At 39.4% G+C, this 21,025-nt stretch overlaps 1 protein-coding gene across 5 annotated transcripts in view; it reads left to right on the top strand.

Moving 5' to 3' along the window:
• Positions 1–21,025, top strand: part of SLC44A5 (solute carrier family 44 member 5) — a 162,805-nt gene that overhangs the window by 92,766 nt on the left and 49,014 nt on the right. For all 5 annotated transcript variants that reach the window (XM_067563407.1, XM_067563405.1, XM_067563409.1 and 2 more), the window contains exon 3: positions 16,421–16,494. In XM_067563407.1, the coding sequence (XP_067419508.1) occupies positions 16,421–16,494 (74 nt within the window). The remainder of the gene's footprint in view (positions 1–16,420; positions 16,495–21,025) is intronic.

Genomic DNA, 21,025 nt, shown 5'->3' with positions numbered 1-21,025 from the left:
GGAATGGGAAATAAAAAATTAGGACTGAGTTCTCTTTGGATACAACCTTTGTAGAGTTGAGCTGTTTGGGATAACATGACTGGCAATGTACACATGCTCATAGACAAAATGTATCAATAAGAAGTTTACAATGTGAACTTTAAATGATAGTGAAGGAGAAACTATATTTTTATTCTGACCAGGTGAGATTTGTTAAGTGTTTAAGTGTTTGAGATTAAATATATAGTTATGAAGGATAAATTATTTCAATTAATTAACACATTCAAATTGCAGAGATAGTGAAGGAGCAGAGATATATTTTTATTCACAGTTGAGTGATTTTTATGTTTTAGGCATGGCATTTTCTTGCTATTTTTACAATATATTCTTCCCTGGGATTACTGGGTCACAGTTCCATATTGTATCATCATGACAGTAAGGAAATGTGGTGCACATTCATGATTATAAGTGACACTTCCATGTATCACACAGACTTATTGGTGCTGCATTGACCATCTCCCAACCCCAACTCTTGAATCCCTACAAGAATTAGTTAGTGAAGTCCATCAGAGTATATGAACAGCAAAGTGTAATTTGGAGCCAAAGGAAGGCCTCACAGATCAGACACCCATGAGAAAATATTGTTTACTCCACATGGTTATGGAATGGTAAGAAAAGGCCACTGTCATGTGGTGATTTTTTTGGATATTCTCAAACTCAGAGAACTGCATCTGCCAACAGAAGTTGGTGGGGCTCAGCACCTCTCAGGATCAGGCCCTTCAGCAATGGTGAACACTCTAGCTAGTGTCACAATGCTAAAGACAATTGGTTTTCTCCCAAAAGACACTAAATCAGACTCTTTTCCTGATGTTTTGGGCTGCTTTGTGCTGCAAATGAACTAGGTGTTATTGAGTGGTCTCAGTGCTTCACGCTGAGAACAGAGGCAGCAGCGTATGGTACAGGGGAGGCTAGCCAAGGTAAGTGTTCAGAAGAAGTTCAGTAATCCATACTGTGCTTATTGAGGAATAAGGAATTTTTTCCCTCACCAATACCATTTTGAGATATTTTAACAGGTTACCAAATATCACCATGTTAGGTGCAAAAACATAAACTTCTTCTAATCTCCAGTTTTTCCTCAAGCACTTAGACTGTTTTCTTGTATGAAATGCACTGTCGTTTTTCCATCCAGATTTTCTTTAAACTACAGCAAGGGAATATCTCTAATGTCATAGCACATTTTTGAAACTGCTGTTGTATAATTGAATCATACAGCCACTTCTAAATTCTCTCTTATTTCAGAGTTGGTCTGAACTATCCCCCTATCCTCTGTTATTTTTCCTCTCTTTTATGTAGTTTCTTTATTTTTCTCATGCATTCCTCTTACTGGTAAGACATTGTGTAGTGGTGTTCCCTGTTATCTCTTCAAGGGCATGATTTCTCTTTGAGTTGGTTGTTAGCTCTTGCTATCCTTGAAAGCAAATTTAAATTTAAAATCCACATCCCAGCTGACTGAAGATTGTAAGACCTAGCTACTTGGCTGTTCAGCATATTTAACTTGGTAACGTTTTTGCAGTTCATGAGCCCATTTTCCTTTGTGCATAAATGAATGTCTCTTGGCTATACACTATTAGGGTCTTGGAACTTCAGAGAAGAGCTGAGATCAGGTGAGAAAGGGGACTCCCAGTTTGGGTGCAGGAGCAAAGCTTTAGCATACTCTATCCACAGATAAGTGGAGGAGGTCTACAATAAAGGCTTTGATGTGTAAATATTTTTTCTTCCTGCCTATCCCCTAGTAAATTCCACTGGTTGTGATTTTATTCCCTTTCCTCTTCTTAGACTCCTTTTTCCTTCCGCACAGGGATGCTCTAGGAAAATGGAGTTATGCTTTCCTTCAGAACTCTTTATGTTCCTTCTTTACTTACCTTGAGCATACTTAGAAAGGATAGTTTTATGGCTCAAGCACAAGACTAGTTAAAGCTAAAGACAAGCTGCTAAAACATCTGGATTCTGTTCTTGTCTCTGCCTCAATTTTCCCATAAGCAAGATAGGATCAATAGTACTTAACTACCTTATAATGTTTGTAAAGCACTTTTGAGATGCTATAGAAGAAAGGCAAATATTTTATTATTCAAGGTTCAGACCTTGGCCTGGAGCCTTCTGTGCAGTAGAACTTCACCATTGCTATCTTCTGCAAGGACAGGTGGTGTGACCCACTCCCAACACACACATTCCTTCCTTGATTTAAATTAGAGCAGAGTTTGGGAACCGAACCGAAAATGATAAATCCAGATTGATCTGAACTGAAACCAGTTTTTTCAAGAATTTTTAATCAAATTGAAAAACACAAAAAATCATTTTGAGTCAACAGTACTTTGGCCTGGGGGGGGGGGGGGAGAGGGAGTTCTATTTGGGAGGGTTTTTTTTATTGACCAAATTTCAAAACAAATGTTTTGTAATGAAAAACTGAAAACAGAATGTTTTTAAATGGTCAAAATGAAATGTTTTGACTTTTTGTAACCAAAAATATTAGTTTTTTTGGTAGCCCCACAAGTTACACTCTGCCAGGGTCATGCTCCTCTCCCCCCATGAAGAAACAATCAGCCTTTTAAAATTCACAGCATATTTTTGAGGAGCTATTATAAAACTGAAAACAAAAAACTAAATGACTTAAATGGTGTTCGTCAGTCTTTAAAAACAAAATCCTTAAAAGCTTGGGCTGCGTAGTTAAAGAAGGAAGAGACTGCATCAGGAAAGATACTGGGTGGTGATAAATGTCTTTTACATGTGGCCACGTAGAGGCATGTTCATACAAGTCTTATTTCCCTACTGCTTTTGCTACTAATTGAATAAGGGTTTGTAAACAGCAGTTGAAAGTCAGAGTGCTGTGTTTAGGGCTCTGGGACAGCTCTATGCTTTTCTTACATTTTAGTTGGCAGTGGGTAGTGTCTATGTATGTGACCATTGAGTAAAGGTAACAGGTAAATCCCATATTAATGAATAAATACATAAATATCTCACTTTCAGACTCAGTTTGCTTTCTTCTCTCTTCTCCCCGGTTGTTTCATAGAGTGATAGATTTTAAGACCATTGTGATCATCTAGTGTGACCTTCTGCAAACCATAGAACCTCACCCCTTAATTTCGGCATAAAGCCTGCTATTTCTGTTTGATCTATAGCATATCTTTTTAAAATACACCCAGTCTTGACTTAATGAATTCAAGTGATGAAGAATCCACTACATCTCTAAGTAAGTTGTTCCAACAGTTATTACCCTTAGTGTTACATTTTTTTTGGCCCTATTTCTCATCTGAATTTGTCTAGTTTCAGATTCCACCCAATGGATCTCAGCTCATTACACCTTTTCCTGCTAAATTGAAGAGTTTCCTTCCATAAGAAATCTTTTCCCCATGTTGGTGCTTGTATCCTGTGTTCAATTCACCTCTTATCCTTCTATTGACTAAATTAAATAGATTGCACTTCTGAAATCTCTCACTATTAAGGCATGTTTTTCTAGTTTTTGAATCATTCTTGTAGTTCTTTTCTGAACTCTTTCCAGTATGTCAATATTCTTTTTGAAGTGTGGACACCAGAACGGTACACAGTATTTCAGTAAGGGGCTCATTAATGCCATATCTTTCTACAATATTCCTGCCCTCTCCTCTGATCCACCAGTGGGCAGCTGCCTGGGGACAGAAAATATCTCATTAAAATGCACAGGCATTTTCCCTAACACACAAATCATAGCCCCAAGGAGTGATCTTCTGAATCAGTTATATTTCAGTGTGCTTATGACTCTGATTTCAATCTGGAGTGAAATCCTAGCCCCATTGAAGCCAATGGAAACACTCAGATTAACTTCAATAGAAGCAGGATATTACCACAAGACTTCATCTTCCTGGATCCCACTCACCTGACTGAACTAATAAAATAGACAGGATTTTTTTCTTCTCTTTATCTGTGTAACCATCTAGAAAATAAACTTAGGACCATATAATGTGTGAATGACCTACATGATAATTAGATTTACTGTCAGGTTTGGTGATGGCTTTTTATTGTAGCTTCAGACTGAAAATCTGTCTATAGACTAAAATGCCTTTCGTTGTATACATTATACTTACACTACAACGTAGGTGGGCTTAACATTCAGACACCTTTTGTTTGAACTACAATGTGAAAAATTATTTAACCATCAGAATATGAAATATGTTATTACCTTGTGATAAGGTCTCACAATTTGCTATTCTGTTAGAATTTATATTAGCTCAATCCCAGGCTCTGCTGGGAAATGAATCTTAGTTTGGTGCACTTGCATTGTACAAGCTTTGTACAGCATTCAGCCTTCCTGTGTTAATCTTTCGGGATGTGTTTAATATTTAATACTGGTAGTTGCTGGGAAAATGGAGTTTTTGACATAATCCATTTCAGTCTGCTGATGAGTAGCCCAGACATGAACATAAAATAGAGAGGAAAATGATGTGCTTTGGACTCATGATGATTACAATACTTTATTAGAATTGTCTCCAATTTTTTAAACTTCTCAGAAAATATAAAAGCAAATGTTAGCAATAGAATAGAAGATTGCATGGTGTGTTGGTATCACAACCTCTCCCTCTGGAAACTTAGATTTCAGTCCTGAAATTAGGTCACAAGTCAAATGAATTCCATGGTCGCACCTTATTTAGTTCTCATGAACACTGATCCACATTACACAAAACACTGCACTTCAATACAGTGGGCAGACTCTGCTCAAAAGAGGCTTCCTAATGGAATAAGTGGGGTCTGGCAGGTTAGAGCAGGGGTGCATTTGCAGAGCTGTGGGAGGAAGCTTGTGCAAAGCATAGCCACACTATACTTCTCTCAAGGCAAGTGTTTTCAGTTCTCCTCTTCAATGAACATTAACATTTCACACACACTAGAAGACTGAGGGGAACAGCATGATTATATACTGCAAGCATGGACTTTAAAACATTAAGGATCATATTTACCCCTTATGTAAAATAAGTTCTTAACAATAGAGACTAATTTTGTAGCAAAATGTAAACAGATCATTTACTTCAGGTCTTAACTCTTTGTATACACCTAGTTATCTCTGTAGACAGACACCATACAACCATACAAATGTACATATAAAATTGCACTGAAAATCATATCTTTCAAACAGATAGGTGGAGATATTCCCATTCAATGGGTCTGGTTTCCTTTTTTATCTCTAATTTAAATATAGGAATATCTCTTGAGGACATATTTCTGATATGCTCAGATACAAAAACTCACTGAAACAAGCTAAAAGCTCTCTGTCCCCAGGATAACAATCAAGCTGGTAGATTAGTACAGGGAGTTTTGACTGGAGTGGTATAGTTGATTTCAGTCCTCAGTCTTTCCTTCCACAATAACTTGGGGCTAGATCCTCAGCTGGTGTAAATCAGTGTTGCTCCATTGACTTCAGTGGTGCTATATTGATTTACAGCAGCTGAGGAACTGACAGAGTGAGGAGTTGTCAATGCCTGCCCTATAACTTTGAGTGCCTCACAATGCTTTGCTGTGTGCAGCTCCCAACCGGGGCTGCTCACAACTAGCCTACCTGAATGAAGGTCACACCTGGACTGTCTGTGCTAGACAGCCCTGGTTCAGCATCTCTGGCCCTAGCAGCCTGTCTGCAGCCCCACTCTGGCTTCCACCAGCTTTGATTGCTATTTGCAGGGTGACCCCAACACACTTCCAGTTGCAAATTTCCCCAAAATTGTGTGCTGTGTAGTGTCCAGCCCTCTCCTGGACAGCTCAGAGAAAAAGGTTTGTTTATTCCCAAAAGACACAAAAATACATGACCGCTTATTAACTTAACTGGAGGCAAATACATCCCTCCCTTTAAACACCATACTGTGCTGGTTTATAGTAAAATAAAACATAAGAATGGTCTTACTGGGTCAGATCAATGGTGCATCCTGTCTTCTGACAGTGGCCAATGCCAGGTGCTTCAGAGGGAATGAACAGAACAGGTAATCATCAAGTGATCCATCCTGTCAGCCATTCCCAACCTCTGGCAAACAGCAATCCCTGCCTATCCTGGCTAATAGCCATTGATGGACCTATCATCCATGAACTTATCTAGTTCTGTTTTGAACCCCGTTATAGTCTTGGCCTTCACAACATCCTCTGGCAAGGAGTTCCACAGGTTGACTGTGAGTTTTATGAAAAATATTTCCTTTTGTTCATTTTTAAACCTGTTGCCTAGTAATTTCATTTGGTGGACCCCTAGTTTTTGTGTTAAGAGAAGGAGTAAATAACACTTCCTTATTTACTTTCTCCACACCAATTACGATTTTATAGACCTCTGTCATCACCTCCCTTAGTCGTCTCTTTTCCAAGCTAAAAAGTCCTAGTCTTACTAATCTTTCCTCATATGGAAGCTTTCCCTTACTCCTAATCATTTTAGTTGCCCTTTTCTGTACCTTTTCCAATTCCAATATATCTTTTTTGAGATGGGGCAACCAGATCTGCATGCAGTATTCAAGATATGGGCATACCATGGATTTATAAAGAGGCAATATGATATTTTTCTGTCTTATTATCTGTCCCTTTCCTAATGATTCCCAACATTCTGTTAGCTTTTTTTGACTGCCAATGCACATTGAGTGGATGTTTTCAGAGAACTATCCACAATGACTCCAAGATCCCCTTCTTGAGTGGTAACAGCTAATTTAGACCCCATCATTTTATATGTGTAGTTGGGATTCCGTGTTCCAACATGGATTACTTTGCATTTATTAACATTGAATTTCATCTGCCATTTTGTTGCCCAGTCACCCAGTTTTGTGACTCCCTTTGTAACTCTTCAAAGTCTGCTTTCGACTTAATTATCTTGAGTAGTTTTGTATCATCTGCAAATTTTGCCACCTCATTGTTTACCCCTTTCCCCAGATCATTTATGAATATGTTGAACAGTGCTGGTCCCAGTACAGACCCTTGGGGGACACCACTTTTACTGCTCTTCATGCTGAAAACTGACCACTACCCTTTGTTTCTTGTCTTTTACCAGTTACTGATACAGGAGAGGACCTTCCCTCTTATCGCATGACTGTTTACTTTGCTTAAGAGTCTTTGGTGAGGGATCTTGTCAAAGGCTTTCTGAAAATCTAAGTACACTATATCCACTGGATCACCCTTGTCCACATACTTGTTGACCCCCTGAAAGAATTCTGGTAGACTGGTGAGGCATGATTTCCCTTTACAAAAAATATGTTGACTCTTCCCCCAACAAATCGTATTCATCTGTGTCTGATAAATCTGTTCTTTACTATAGTTTCAACCAATTTGCCTAGTACTGAAGTTAGGCTTACGCCCTGCAATTGCCAGGATTGCCTCTGGAGCCTTTTTAAAAAATTGGTGTCACCTTAGCTATCCTCCAGTCATCTGGTACAGAAGTTGATTTAAATGATAGGTTACATACCACAGTTAGTAGTTCTGCAGTTTCACATGTGAGTTCCTTCAGAATTCTTGGGTAGATACCATCTGGTCCTCGTGATTTATTACTGATTAATTTATCAATTTGTTCCAAAAGATCCTCTAAAGACACCTCAGTCTGGGACAGTTCCTCAGATTTGTCACTTAAAAAGAATGGCTCAGGTTTGGGAATCTCCCTCACATCCTTAGCCGTGAAAACCAATGCAAAGAATTCATGTAGTTTCTCCAAAATAGCCTTATTTTTCTTGAGGGCTCCTTTAGCATCTCGATTGTCCAGTGGCCTCACTGGTTGTTTAGCAGGCTTCCTGCTTTTGATGTACTTAGCAAAAATTTTTGCTGTTACTTTTTGAGTCTTTGGCTAGCTGTTCTTCACATTCTTTTTTTTCCCGTCCTAATTATATTTTTACATTTCACTTGCCAGAGTTTATGCTGTTTGCTGTTTTCCTCAATAGGATTTAACTTCTACTTTTTAAAGGATGTCTTTTTTGCCTTTAACTTCTTCTTTTATTTTGTTGTTTATCCACGGTGGCATTTTTTTGGTCCTCTTACTATGTTTTTAAATTTGGGGTATATATTTAAATTGAGCCTTCATTATGGTGTCTTTAAAACGCTTCCATACAGCTTGCAGGGATTTCACTTTTGGCACTGTACCTTTTAAGGTCTGTTTAGCTAACTTCCTCATTTTTGTGTCGTTTCCCTTTCTGAAGTTAAGTGCTACCATGGCCTTCTGCTTTGGTGTTTCTCTCTCTCTCTCTCCCCTCCCCCCCCCCCCCCCCCCGGGATGTTAAATTTTATTATGTTATGGTCACTATTATCAAGTGGTTCAGCTATATCTTAGACCTGGTCCTGTGCTCCATTTAGGACTAAATCAAGAATTGCCTCTCCTGTTGTGGGTTCCAGGACTAACTGCTCCAAGAAGCAGTCATTTAAGATGTCATTGAGAAATTTTATCTCTGAACCCCTTCCTGAGGTGATATGTACCCAGTCAATATGGGGATAGGTGAAATCCCCCATTATTATTATCGAGGTTTTTATTTTTATTTTTATAGCCTCTCTAATCTCCCTGAGCATTCACAGTCACTATTACCGGATGGTAATAGTGGTTGGTAGTATATCCCTACCGCGATAATCTTATTATTCAAGCATGGAATTACTATCCATAGAGATTCTATGGCACAGTTTGGTTCATTTAAGATTTTTATTTCATTTGACTCAATGCTTTCTTTCACACACGGTGCCACTCCCCTACCTGTACAACCTATTCTGTACAACCTATTCTGTCCTTCCGATATATTTTGAACCCTGGTATTACTGTGTCCCATTGATTATCCTCATTCTACCAAGTTTCTGTGATGCCTGTCATATCAATATCCTCATTTAACATGCGGCACTCAAGTTCACCCATCGTAGTATTTAGACTTCTAGCATTTGTATGTAAGCACTTTAAAAAATTGTCACTTTTTAGCTGACTGCCATTATGTGATGTAATAAATGGGACTCTTTTTTATTTGACTGTTCTCATCAGGTCCTATCCATATTTTATCCTCTTCTATCCTCTCCTCCTTACTAGGCTATAAATAATCTCCATTAATAGATCCTCCCCTAAGAGGTGTCAAATTTATTAACACTAGGACATAGGTTAAGTGATGCTGAGTAAAAGAAATAAAGTTAGAAAGGGCTACTAGCAAATAAATATGAAAACACTAAAAGTTTAAAACTTAATCAAGGAAGATACAGGCTTTGTTCAAGATGGTTTCTCTCATTAGTCGTCATTCTTCCTAGCCATGGCTGACTTTACCTCAGAGAGGACTTTCCACAGAAGCACAAGGGGCTGGCTTCTCTTTTCTTCTTGGGTGACAGATCTTTGCCAAAGCAGGTTTCTCATCAATATTCAATTCCAGAGACTTCAACCCCACCTTGATTGAAGGACCCATCTTTGTCACCTTGCAAGAGCTCTGGCCTATTGTGTCTGTGTAGTGATGGTGCCGAAAATGAACTCTGTTCTTGCATATATCTTCCAAAGTTCAAAAAACTAGTTTCAAGAGGCAGGATGACCTCATGCTGTTCTCCTCTTCCTCTAGGCTTCCCATCCTTCTGTATGATTTCTATACAAATTGTGCTTCCGCTGTTTCTGATTCCACCATGCTTAATTTACATGGGAAACAGGTAGGTAGCTGGGACATTCTCTCCTATATGGGCAGACTGTCTGGCCTAGTATCAATGAGTATTCATCATTCCTTATATAGTATCAATATATACAGTTAATAATATAAATCACCAGTGTGTCATTAGCTGTACACTTTTATAATACCGTAATATTGTATACAATCAGTTGATTCAATTGCTTATCACTTGAGATTCAGCACCCCTGTCTTTATAGACCTGTAAGCCTTTTGAAATGGATTCTTCTGAAAAGTAAAACCCAGACCAACCTTCTCTCTCCTGCTGAGTGTAGACCAGCGTTTCTCAACCTTTTTGATACAAGGGAGCGGCTTGCTGCCTTCCTACACTGTGTCAGGGAGATTTCAGGGACCGGTGCCAGTCCATGAACCGGTCATTGCGAAAACACTGGTATAAATGACATGCTGCTGTCTTCTCCCTCACTTTTTAATGAGGTGTGAGGTGTGCCTCCACTTCTTATCTTGATAGATCTGTTTACTGCTTCTATGTAAATTGAGGTAAACACAGATTCCTTTGTTTAGGGCAGACCTGTTTAACAACTCCCCCTACATATCCGCTTTGTATGCAGTGTTGTTGTAGCCCTGTTGGTCCCAAGAAATGACAAATGGGTGAGGTCATATCTGAAGAAAAACTGTGTAAGCTTGTCTTTCTCACCAACAGAAATTGGTCCAATAAAAGATATTACCTCACCATTTTATCTCTCTAAATACCTGGTTTGAACACATTTTGGTTATAATTCCAGCATACCCATAGCATACATAGATCATGCAAGAATATTAATGATCAGTGAGTTATTAGTTTTCAAATGATACCTCACAAGACATGTTTTATACAAAGATTATTACAATAGTGTGCCGGGTGTGAATACAGGGGTGCTTAGAGTCACAGTATGTAACAGGTATTTTCACTCGTGTAAAGTATTTGTAGGAACAAATGATGTGACCTACATTGGAAAAGTCACATAAGTGTGCATTCGCATAAAAATCATGATTCATAAAGGTTTCAATGTTGACTGTCAAGAAATGATGCAGTGTTTCAAGCTAGAGCCACACGTTTTTTGTCTTTACCCTGCCATTGCCAAGAATATGATATAAGCTATGAGCAGATGAAGTTTATAAAACACAGCATTACAACAGTGGAGGTGATTGGTGCTTAAATACGTAGGTGATGTTTGCCTTTGACTCTACCTTGGATATCCACATCCAATCCCCTTCCTTCTTTCCCAACTAGATCTTTGGCGGGTTCTCAGAGTTCTGTTCTTAGTCCGCTCCTCTTCTACCTTTGCCCCCTTTCCCTAGATGATCTTGTCCACTTACACAACTTCGACTACTATCTTTACACCAATGACTCACAAATCAGCCTTGCTATTCCCGACCTCCATTATCCACTCACTCTCACATCTCAACCTGTCTTTCTGACGGTCTGAAAACTTGAACTTTTTAAAACTGTACACTCATGGGGGCAAAGCCTGGGTCTTCTGCTGTGATTGGAAAGTGCTTAGCAGTTTATGGATGCTTCTGAAATGTAAATGTTCACTTTCAATAATCCTGTAGTTATCTCCCTTAAGGGTCAGGCTGAGGAAAAAACCATAAGTGTTAGTTATTTCTTGAGCTCCATCCACAACACAAATTCTGCCCATTCATGACTCTAAAATGAGGTGCTGCCCACAGTAGATTATGCTGATCTTCATGATAGGATCTTCTCACTCCTTTCTTGGGCTCTGTGGTCAGTATTGAAAGAGTTAACAATGCTGACATTTAAATTGTCATCGTCAGGCTTCAGAGTCAACAACTTGAAGAGTCTGACGCAGAGGAGTTCTGGCAAGAAACAGATTATTCCTCATTGCTAATGGAGTTTGAATTAGCGCATGTATCTTTGGCAGCCCACGGGGATCTATATTGATGTAGGATGTTACACACCCCACTGAGCTGATCGGGGAGTTCCATTTTTTTAGAGCTCCTGTTGCAGGATCTTGACAAACATCACACCATTGGCTTACTTCCAGTTCACATTTTGCTGATTTCCTTCGCAACCATTTTTTTAAATGAAAGCTTTCTGGCACACATGATTCAGCCATTAGAGAGAAGTACAACTCAGTGAGCCAACGTGGGCTAGCTCAGTTCAACCCCTTTCATTAAAAATTCTCTGAAGAAAAATTAAGAAAATCTAGTGTTTATGCTGATAGATTAACAAAGCACCATTTGCATTAGAACCTCATTAGTACCTTTCTCCTGGACTTTCTGATCTCCATAGTAGGAGTGGTTTGCTCAAAAAGGAGTATCTCTGAACACACTGAATCTGCCACCAACTCAAATACTTACTCAGCTCTGCTGAATAGTGCCCTTTGGCCTGACCACATTGTCTGTCTGATAAAAGTGCCAGCCACTCTATTTAGATCCATACCAGCTGAGATGATCTTTCAGTTCAAGCCACAATGAAGTCAGGGATCCTGAGCTCTGTTCATGGTACTAGTGCTAGATCATGAAACAGACCAACATTCTCTTTCACACAACATGGTTCCTTAGAGGGATCTCCAAACATATATCAGTCCTACAGAGAATTCTGTGTGGGCAGACCCCTGCATTCAGGCAGAACTCCATTAACACTGAGCTCAGAGTAGGATTGAGGCCTTAGCGGTCACCCTAAATTTGTCCACAAAGGGGTCATGTTTCCAATTGTCTGTATTCACGCATGTAGATTGTGAACTCTCTGGGGCAGAGACTGTCTCATTTCTTATATGTTTGCATAGTGCATAGCACCTGCAGACCTGCATCCCTTTGTGCTATCATAATAATAGTAAAACTCTAATATTAAGAATAATGGCTTCTTGCTAGTGCAACATCTTGGACAGAATTGCACACATGAGACATTATGAACTGTAGAATTGGAGGCTGAAGCCAGCAGAAGCAGGTAGTCTCCAAGCAGAATCATTAGCCATGAAATGCAAGGTTTGTCAGATGTGCTTCCAATCTCTGATACCCCATATTGATAGCCTAATTTATATAATTATTTATTTATCTGTATTCCACTAGTACCCCCTATGTGCTAGGCACTTTACTAACCTCCAGGAAAACACAGGAACAAAGTGTTTTCTTTTTTTGCACTGCCACATGTAAGAAAGCCAGTAAGCTAATCCATTTCTGAAAGGTGGCAGAAAGCAAAGCAGTACCCATAAACTAAACAAAATGACAACAGTAGGCTATAAAATCTGGCAAGGGAGCCAGAAATGTGCACTTATCAAATGAGATTATTTTATTACTTCACCTGGCTAAGATGAATCTGATGGCCTTATCAGTGATTTATTTCTGTGGAAACAGTAATGTTCAAATAGATTAGGTAGGCTAACAACAAAAAGTGGGGCAAGATCCTAGGGTGAACCTGAACAGCAAAAAGACAAAATAACGTTGCAAATTTCAAATACAGCCATGCTTTCAATGAATTTCATGCTGGCCAGTGCATTTTAATTCATGACAAAAGAGAATCATTATAAATATTGTCTGTGTGCATTATCATACTCTGTTACAGCACCCTGTTGTCTGTGCAGTCATTGCTGCTTGGAAAATGTTTAGATTCAGTGTTTGGGGGTGAAAAAATTGTTACATTTTTCCTTTTGTAATTTTTGCACCTATGAGGATGGTGGGTATCTTTGTTGTTAATCTTTGTGTGTATGTACCAATATATTATAAACACATGGCAGTGATATCCATGTGAAAGAGTGCTGGGGCCATATGATAAATTACATTTATCGTCCACTCTCTCATCACTCTGCCCCTTAATCCATCTCCACTAATATTTATTCTAATATTCCACCCCTGAGCAGCTTCACAGTTTCCTTGTCTTGAATACAAATACAACAGCAAAATCAACTCACCACCAAAATGTTTCTATTTCTCCCCTACATGTGACCATTTCTGCTCCAAAACAAAACCAGTTTAGTCTTGCTTACAGCAAAAAATGTAATCTCCCAATATCTTGTGACTCTTCAGGAGTGGGAATGGAACCTTAATCCTTTTAGGGAGGTGAGATTCCCAGCATTGAAAACTCCAAGTGACTTTAAGGGTGTAACATGATATTGGTAGAAGAGTTATTTTAGGTCATTTCTTGAGATGTTTTATATTTTTGTTTTAATTTTTCGATCCCTCATAGATTCATAGACTTTAAAGCCAGAAGGGACCATCATTATCATCTAGTCTGACCTCCTGCACATTGCAGGCCACAGACCCTCACCCAACCACTCCTCAAATACATCCCCTAATCTCTGGCTGAGTTACTGAAGTCCTCAAATCATGATTTAAAGACTTCAAGTTACAGAGGCCCAACAAGTGACCTGTGCCCCATGCTGCAGAGGAAGACAAACTCCTCCCACAGTCTCTGCCAATATGACCCGGGGGGGAAATTCCTTCCCAACCCTAAATAGGATGATCAGTTAGACCCTGAGCATGTGGGCAAGACCCACCAGGCAGATTCCTGGGAAAGAGTTCTCTGTAGTAACTCAGAGTCCTCCCTTTCTAGTGTCCAGTCTCTGGCCATTCTGGATTTTTGCTGCTGGCAGTCACCAGTGGGCCACATGCCGTTGCAGGCAGTCCCATTCAAGGCTTGGATTTATAAGGTGAAATCCTACGCCTACAAAGTCAGCAGGACTTTTGCCTTTGCCTTCAGGATTTCACCCGTGGTAACTAAGGCACCTGGCTGGACAGGCAGAGGAATGCAAGGAATAGTCCCAGTAAATTATTTAAGAACTCTCTAAACCATGCCCAAAATAGTTTCTGTGCAGTTATTATAATTATTTAATATTTATATTATAGCAGCACCCAGAGGCCAGGATCAGTTGTGCTAGGAACAGTAAAATATGTGTCATACCCGGAACAGAAAATGGTGTGAGGCGGTAGAAACGTCCGGCACTTGAGTGACTACAAAATATTAAGGGATGAGCCGGCACACATGGGTAGAGTCTTTGATCATACATAATCATAAATATCATGTGTTCAAGGGGGTTCTGACAACAAGTGACTTATAAAGTATTGCAGTGTCCTAGTTCTCTTGCCATTAGTCTTTTTACCTGAGGCATCTTTTATTAAACACTGCACCATTTAGCAGCCCCTCGGATAGGGTGAGAAATTGAGCTTGAGTAAAGTGTCAGAATTAGTGTGAAGCAGATGTTAGCCATACATTTAAAAAGGTTTAATGCTTCTGCTGGTGTTAAGCAAAGGATGCAAGTGACTCTATTTCCATCCATTATTTATTAATGGCATTTTGTGATACCAAATAAAATCTAAATCTTCAGATTAAAGTTTTCCTCATAACTGTAATACATTGTCATTTATCTACTGGGCAGACATTCATTACAGGCACGAGAGAAAAGCTTCATCTGCAGAGAACAATAGCTTAAGGAACAAGCAGGGCTCCATCGTCTGTTCTTTCAGTTTAACAAACTCTCCTTCATTAGATTGCCTCAACACATCCCCACTGTTACACTGACGTGGAGCCTTTAGCTCCTTCACCTCACTAGAAGTCTCCAGCCCTAGTGCTGAGATTGTTTCTCTGTGGAGAGGTGCATGGGTCATTCACTCTTAGTTCCTTTTTCACATCTGGAAGGAACTTCTCTTCAAGTTTTCCAATAGTTTAAAAGCTGTGTCATCTTTTCCCCCTTTGGTCCCGCTTCCCAATCATTGGTATCTGGAGCTACTCTTCAGCCCCTCCTTTCAAACCTATAACTAAATGTCCTCTGTACTTCATATTTCTCAAACTGGCCTTTCTAGTGGGGATCACTTTGGCCAGAAGAATCCAAGAGCTATAAATCCTTATGTATAATCCTCCATTCTTAATTTTTAGGGACTGTATTTCTGGGCTTTCTTCATTGTAACAGTCATGCAGATTGCAGCTGAATGATGGGACTTTTAATTAAAACTCTGGCAAGATCTCTTTAGCCATTTTGTGGGTTTCAAGTCGAATCTCTCACACACACACACACTTTATCTACTTTTAAAAAAATGAGGCAAAAATAGATGACATTTGAAACTTGAAATTCACCATGGCTAAACCTCTCATTGAGAACGTGCCTCTGCCTGTGCTTGTAAAAATGGCTTTAATTTACCAGAGTTAATTTGCGGTAGAAAATTTTGTTAATTATATAGATAGATACAATAAATATATATACACATTAAAGAGTACAGCTAATTAAGTCTGCACTTTTCAAAACAGACTGCCTTTAAGGGTCAGATCCTCAGTTTGGCTCAATCAGCGTTGGCTTCAGTGGAGCTATGCTGATTTACACCAGCTGCAACTGGTAGCGATTGGGACCTAATTCACATGTCTTCTTGTTTAGACTCCTTGGCCAGGTTGGAGGTTCAGTTTCGTAAGGCAATCATTTACTTTCTTTTTAACTAGAAACACTCTTTAGCCCACCTCTAGAATGATTATTGCTCTCTAGTCCTCAAAAGCAGACTTGTGAAGATAAGTTTAGGAAGGAGAAGTGGAAGCTAGGTAAGGTCAGACTAGAAACAAGGCACAAATCTTTAATGGTAAAGGTAAATGACCATTGTTGAAACTTATCATGGGTTGTGGTGGATTCTCAATGACTGGCAAGTTTTAAATGATTGGATGTTTTTCTAAAAGAGATGATGTTCTTCAAACAGGAATTAATTCAGGGAAGTCCCGAGGCCTTTGTTATACAGGAGGTTAGACCATGTGATGTCTGTGGTTGCTTCTGACTATGTAATGTATGAACCAATCATTTACAAAAAAAGGAGTTATATTGGACACTTCTCTAATTCTTTAAAATGTTCCCTTCTGTCTTTAGGCACTGTACGGATGTTGTGTGCTGTGTAATCTTCATAGTCGTCATTCTGGGTTACATTGCTTTAGGAATTCTGGGTAAGTAAACACAGGTACAGTAGTAGCTTCTCTTGCAGGGGGAGTAAATAAGTGTCATTTTTAATTGAAGAGTCCATTTAACTTATATTAACATTAAACTTTCTAATCCAATGAGCAATGTCTTTCCTAGAAGCAAATCATGAATGATCTGCTAACATTAAATGTTATAATCAGGGAGAGGTTGCAAATAATGTGTTTATTGATGAAAAATCCAAAGTAAAATGTATGCAGGTAAAAATGCCAGGTTCAATCATTTTGCTCTCATAAACTATAATTGAGGCAGGAAAATCCTACCACCTGTCACTTGTCAAAAAACAAGAAGCAAAACAAAAGCTAGAAAATAACATGGCTTTTATAAAGAGGCTTTGCATTCTTTAAAATATTAGAGAGATAATTTAAGGGAGCAATGAATGGAGCAATAAAAGAGAGTATTTCATTTAATTGTGGGACACAGAGCTGTTTGCTTATCAGGATATTCCTTAATAATCATTTTAGTTTGCTTGTCTGAGAGAACTTCACTGAGAGAATCTAAATGAGTGAGGGCAAATGCCAGCTACCATACAAATACAGTTACTGTGTGTTTGCATCTTTGGCTGAACTTCTTTTCCTAATAAAAGACAATATGGTCCTGGCTGAGACACAAGAAATGTCATTAATCTTTTAAATTCTGTGTTAGTATTTTCTCTACTGTACAAAACCAAACTGCTATGCATAGTGTCAGAAGATGACAATAAGCAAGATTGATTTTACACAACCAGTAGAAATCAGTAAACATACAGGAATCTGTACCAGCCTCTTATTAGAATATATCATTGGCACAGCATCCCTAAAGTCATAATTCGTTCTCTGAGTCTCTGCATCATGCTTTCAGGAAGGGGGAAGGGAAGGGAAGGGAAGGGAAACAAAGTGAATACACTTGCAAGCAATAATAGGAGACGGGGGTCCTCCCAGTGGAAAGCTAGCACTAATCACTGATCCTATAACAGACAACTATGGTCTTCTAGTGGATGGAGCATGATGCTGGCAGGCAGGGGACCTGTGTTCCATTCATGACTATGTAACTGAGTTGCTGTGCAACGTTGGGCAAGTAATGTAACTGCTATATGCCTCAGTTTCCCTATCAATAAAACAGAGATAATACCTACTTCTGTAAAGCACTTTGAGATATGTGGACGGAAAAAATCTGCATAAGACCAAAGAGTTAACTAATCTATTAATAAGGGCCTGTGCCTGTGTGCCATACATAGATCCAATCCTTTAATGGTTTCATTAGCTGTGGGATTCTTCTTGGGTACAGTACGGGGTAGAGGGTAAGGGAGAAGGGTGTCTCTAATTGTATTCATGCATTATTTAGTTACATTCACATTAGCTTGTCTGCAGTCCTGTGGCTTCCTTGCGCAGGTCAGATTCTGATGCTTACATTAACATCAAAGGCATCCTGCTTGGGGATGGGGGTGATCCGTTTGGTCTGTATCTGCTGCTGCTACTGGAGCTCGTGTGTGTGAAATTTTGCATATGCTCTCTCATCTCAGCCCTGCCTGCTCTTTTGGTCCTGCTGTTTGTGCTGTTTGCTGTAGTGTGAAGCTACGATGTGAGTCCCCCTTACTTTAATTGCCCAGTTACATTGTCTCTACCCCACTGGCCTCTTGTTTAATTCCAAGATGATATCAGCACTCGTGTGTGTGTGTGTGTTTGTTTGTGTGAGAGAGAGTAACTGCAATCACAGTTACAACAGACACGAGGAACAGTTGTCAGAGCATGGACACTATATGTGTTATCACCCACTGGGTCAGAAAATGGCAGAAGGAGATGGCTTAGTCCTGGCGCAGTAGCAGCAGGACTGTACGCTGCACTTACAGGCCTGACAAGCTGCCCACCTAAGCCAGGAGTATCCCACATGTGGAGTATTTTACTTCCCTCCTCTTGCTCTAATACCCCACCAGCTCTTCCTGGCCCCCTACTTGCTCAGCTTGTTTGTGTTGTTATTCTGGTCCTCTCCTTCCTTCACTTCTCAAACACATGGCCTGAGTGGAGGAGTTGGGCAGGTGAGTGGCCCTTACGCTGGATGTTGTATCAGACAAAGTATTGGCACACTGATGAGCAGACCGAGAAAGACAAAGGTGAGCACTAGCAATTGGTAGTTGTGCAGCATTCTTGTGCATTCAGATCTTCCTGCCAGCCTGTACAATCTCCCTCCAGCACTGCATAAATCTCTTTTAATCCTTTGGCTAGACCTTCATGGCAGCTTTGCATGTACAGTTTCCAAACATCATGTTCTGCATGAAATACGTTGCATAAGCTGAGGGAGGCAAAAACTGAGTGGTTGGCGAGATTCCTCTCTCTTTCCTGACTCTGTGGTCTCAGATAGTGTGGGGTGTGATGGTGAATTTGTCCATATAGGGTACATTTGCACCTGCCATGGAATCCTATTAGGAAAAAACCTTCTAACCAAATCCGTGGGTATAAAACATTGAGAGGTTTTGGAGTCCAACCTGGATCCAAATCCAAATTTTGTAGCTGGCCATTATTTTTATCTGTGTGATGGACAGATCCAAATTCTTTCATCTGAACACTCATAAAACAGATCCAAATCTAGATCTGCTTTTTCTTTGTTCTCCTATTGTTATTCACTCTTTCTTTTACTCTATCTTATTTTAAATGAGATCAGCCTGGGTCCTACTCCAAATGCAAGCCCCGCTGAAAACGCATGACAATAAAGTTCATATGAAGAGAAAATAGATTATAAATCAATTCTCCATCAGGAGTTATGCTTTAAGCATCTCCTGTCCTTTGGCTTTTTATAGAAATAAGAGAGTAGATTTCCCTGATGTCTTAACTATGTGAGAATAGCTTCTTCGCTCCACATGTCATTTGGCTTGATAAAGAAAAGGAATACTGAAACCCCTCCCTTTTAGCTGCTATTGACTGAAAATCTGTGAGTCACTTTGTACCCTCAGCTATGTGTGCGCAACTCCCACTGGCCTCAGCTGTGCATGCACTTAGGTAACCGCAGGTATAATTTGGCTTGGTGTGTGTTTCAAGAGGGCTGAAGTGGGGTCTAGGTAAAAGGTAACCTAATCTCCTTGAAAACTCAAATTCAGTGATTTATGGTGATAGCCTATCTCTATCCTGTTTCAGTGATGGTTGCTGTTGAATGATTATACTGAACAGAAATATTTATTGCATGAGTTATTAGTAGCTATCATTGTGCTAACTTTACAGATGAAAAAAGAGTGCCAATTTAACATTCAATGAAACTTTTATTCCTTAAAGTCCTTCATATTTATTTGGGAAACTTTGGGTTTATCAAGGACAGACTTTAAAAAGAATAATCTACCAGTCAGCCTAAAATCTCTGGTAGTTTTAATTAAGCAAAATGCATGTGAAGGGCAGCCAATGAATTACCATAGAAAATGCTCAAGCCTTCAAAGGATGGAGTAATTAAAAAGGAACAAAACTGAGTATGATTAAGATTCACTCCTGAGCTGTGGTATGTATACTAACCTGATCACAGCCTCCTGAAGAGTTTCTGGAACAAAGAGAAATCACTTTCCCCCAATTCCCAAGAATGGAATCAAAATCAATAGCTTCACCATGTGTAGTTCAGATGCTCTTAGTGCAAACATTATTATTTGCAATAGCAAATTTCTCCAGATGTCTCTTTTACATTAAAGGAACAATGCTGTTTTTATCCTTCACTGTGCTTTAGCCAAGCCAAGAATTATGATCGCGTATCAAAGTAAACCATCTCTACAACTTGTAATCCTTATCCTCAAGGGTCCACTTCATGTTTTCTTCTGTTTTAACATAATTTTGTTTTCTACTAAAGGATTGATGGATTTAGATTCTAAATGGGAACTTGAGATCATGGGTGTTCTTCAGCTAAGATGCTCCTTGCTCTTCATGCGATTTTTTTCCTCCCCTGAATTTCATAGCTCCAGCTACGAAAAATGTACTCTTCTAGAACAGGTGATCTGTAATCAGGAGCGTAACTGGGGACTAACCACTGGGCTGGTAGGCCACCTGTGAAGTAGTGAACACTACTTTCCTTATATAGTAGTCCTGCTTCTAGGAAAGTTTTTGCAACAGCAGTGTCATCAGCATGGGTTTACAAATTCAATATCATTTGTCCTATTATCTGCTTCACTGCATTTGTAAATTGCTTGTGTTTAAAAGCCATAAGCACAATTTGGCAGGCCTCTTCTTCCATGTATTAAAACATTAAAAACATACCTTTAGGGAAACAAAATAATGATATGAAAGCCTGCATTCCTAAGAAGCACACTGTTGAGGGAGTGACTCAGATAATCTAAACAGATTTGCAGTTAGTTTTTAAGTGTCAATGGAAGCAGTTGTTCTAATCACAATTTCTCCTTGACAGAATTTTCCAGCATTTGCAACCACTGACTCAATCCTAGAGCAAAACACAAAACAAAAAAGGGAATGTATTTGGCAAACATTCAAAATGGTAGACATTAGCCATTTCTGGTATCGTTCTTGTGTACTTGCTCCACATCAGTGACAGGATAAT

This window comes from Emydura macquarii, unplaced genomic scaffold (genome assembly GCF_026122565.2).
Source record: "Emydura macquarii macquarii isolate MOO-44397 ecotype Brisbane River unplaced genomic scaffold, CSIRO-AGI_Emac_v2 contig_2481, whole genome shotgun sequence".
Classification (NCBI taxonomy): Eukaryota; Metazoa; Chordata; order Testudines; family Chelidae; genus Emydura; species Emydura macquarii.
This window is presented reverse-complemented; position numbering and strand designations above follow the sequence as displayed.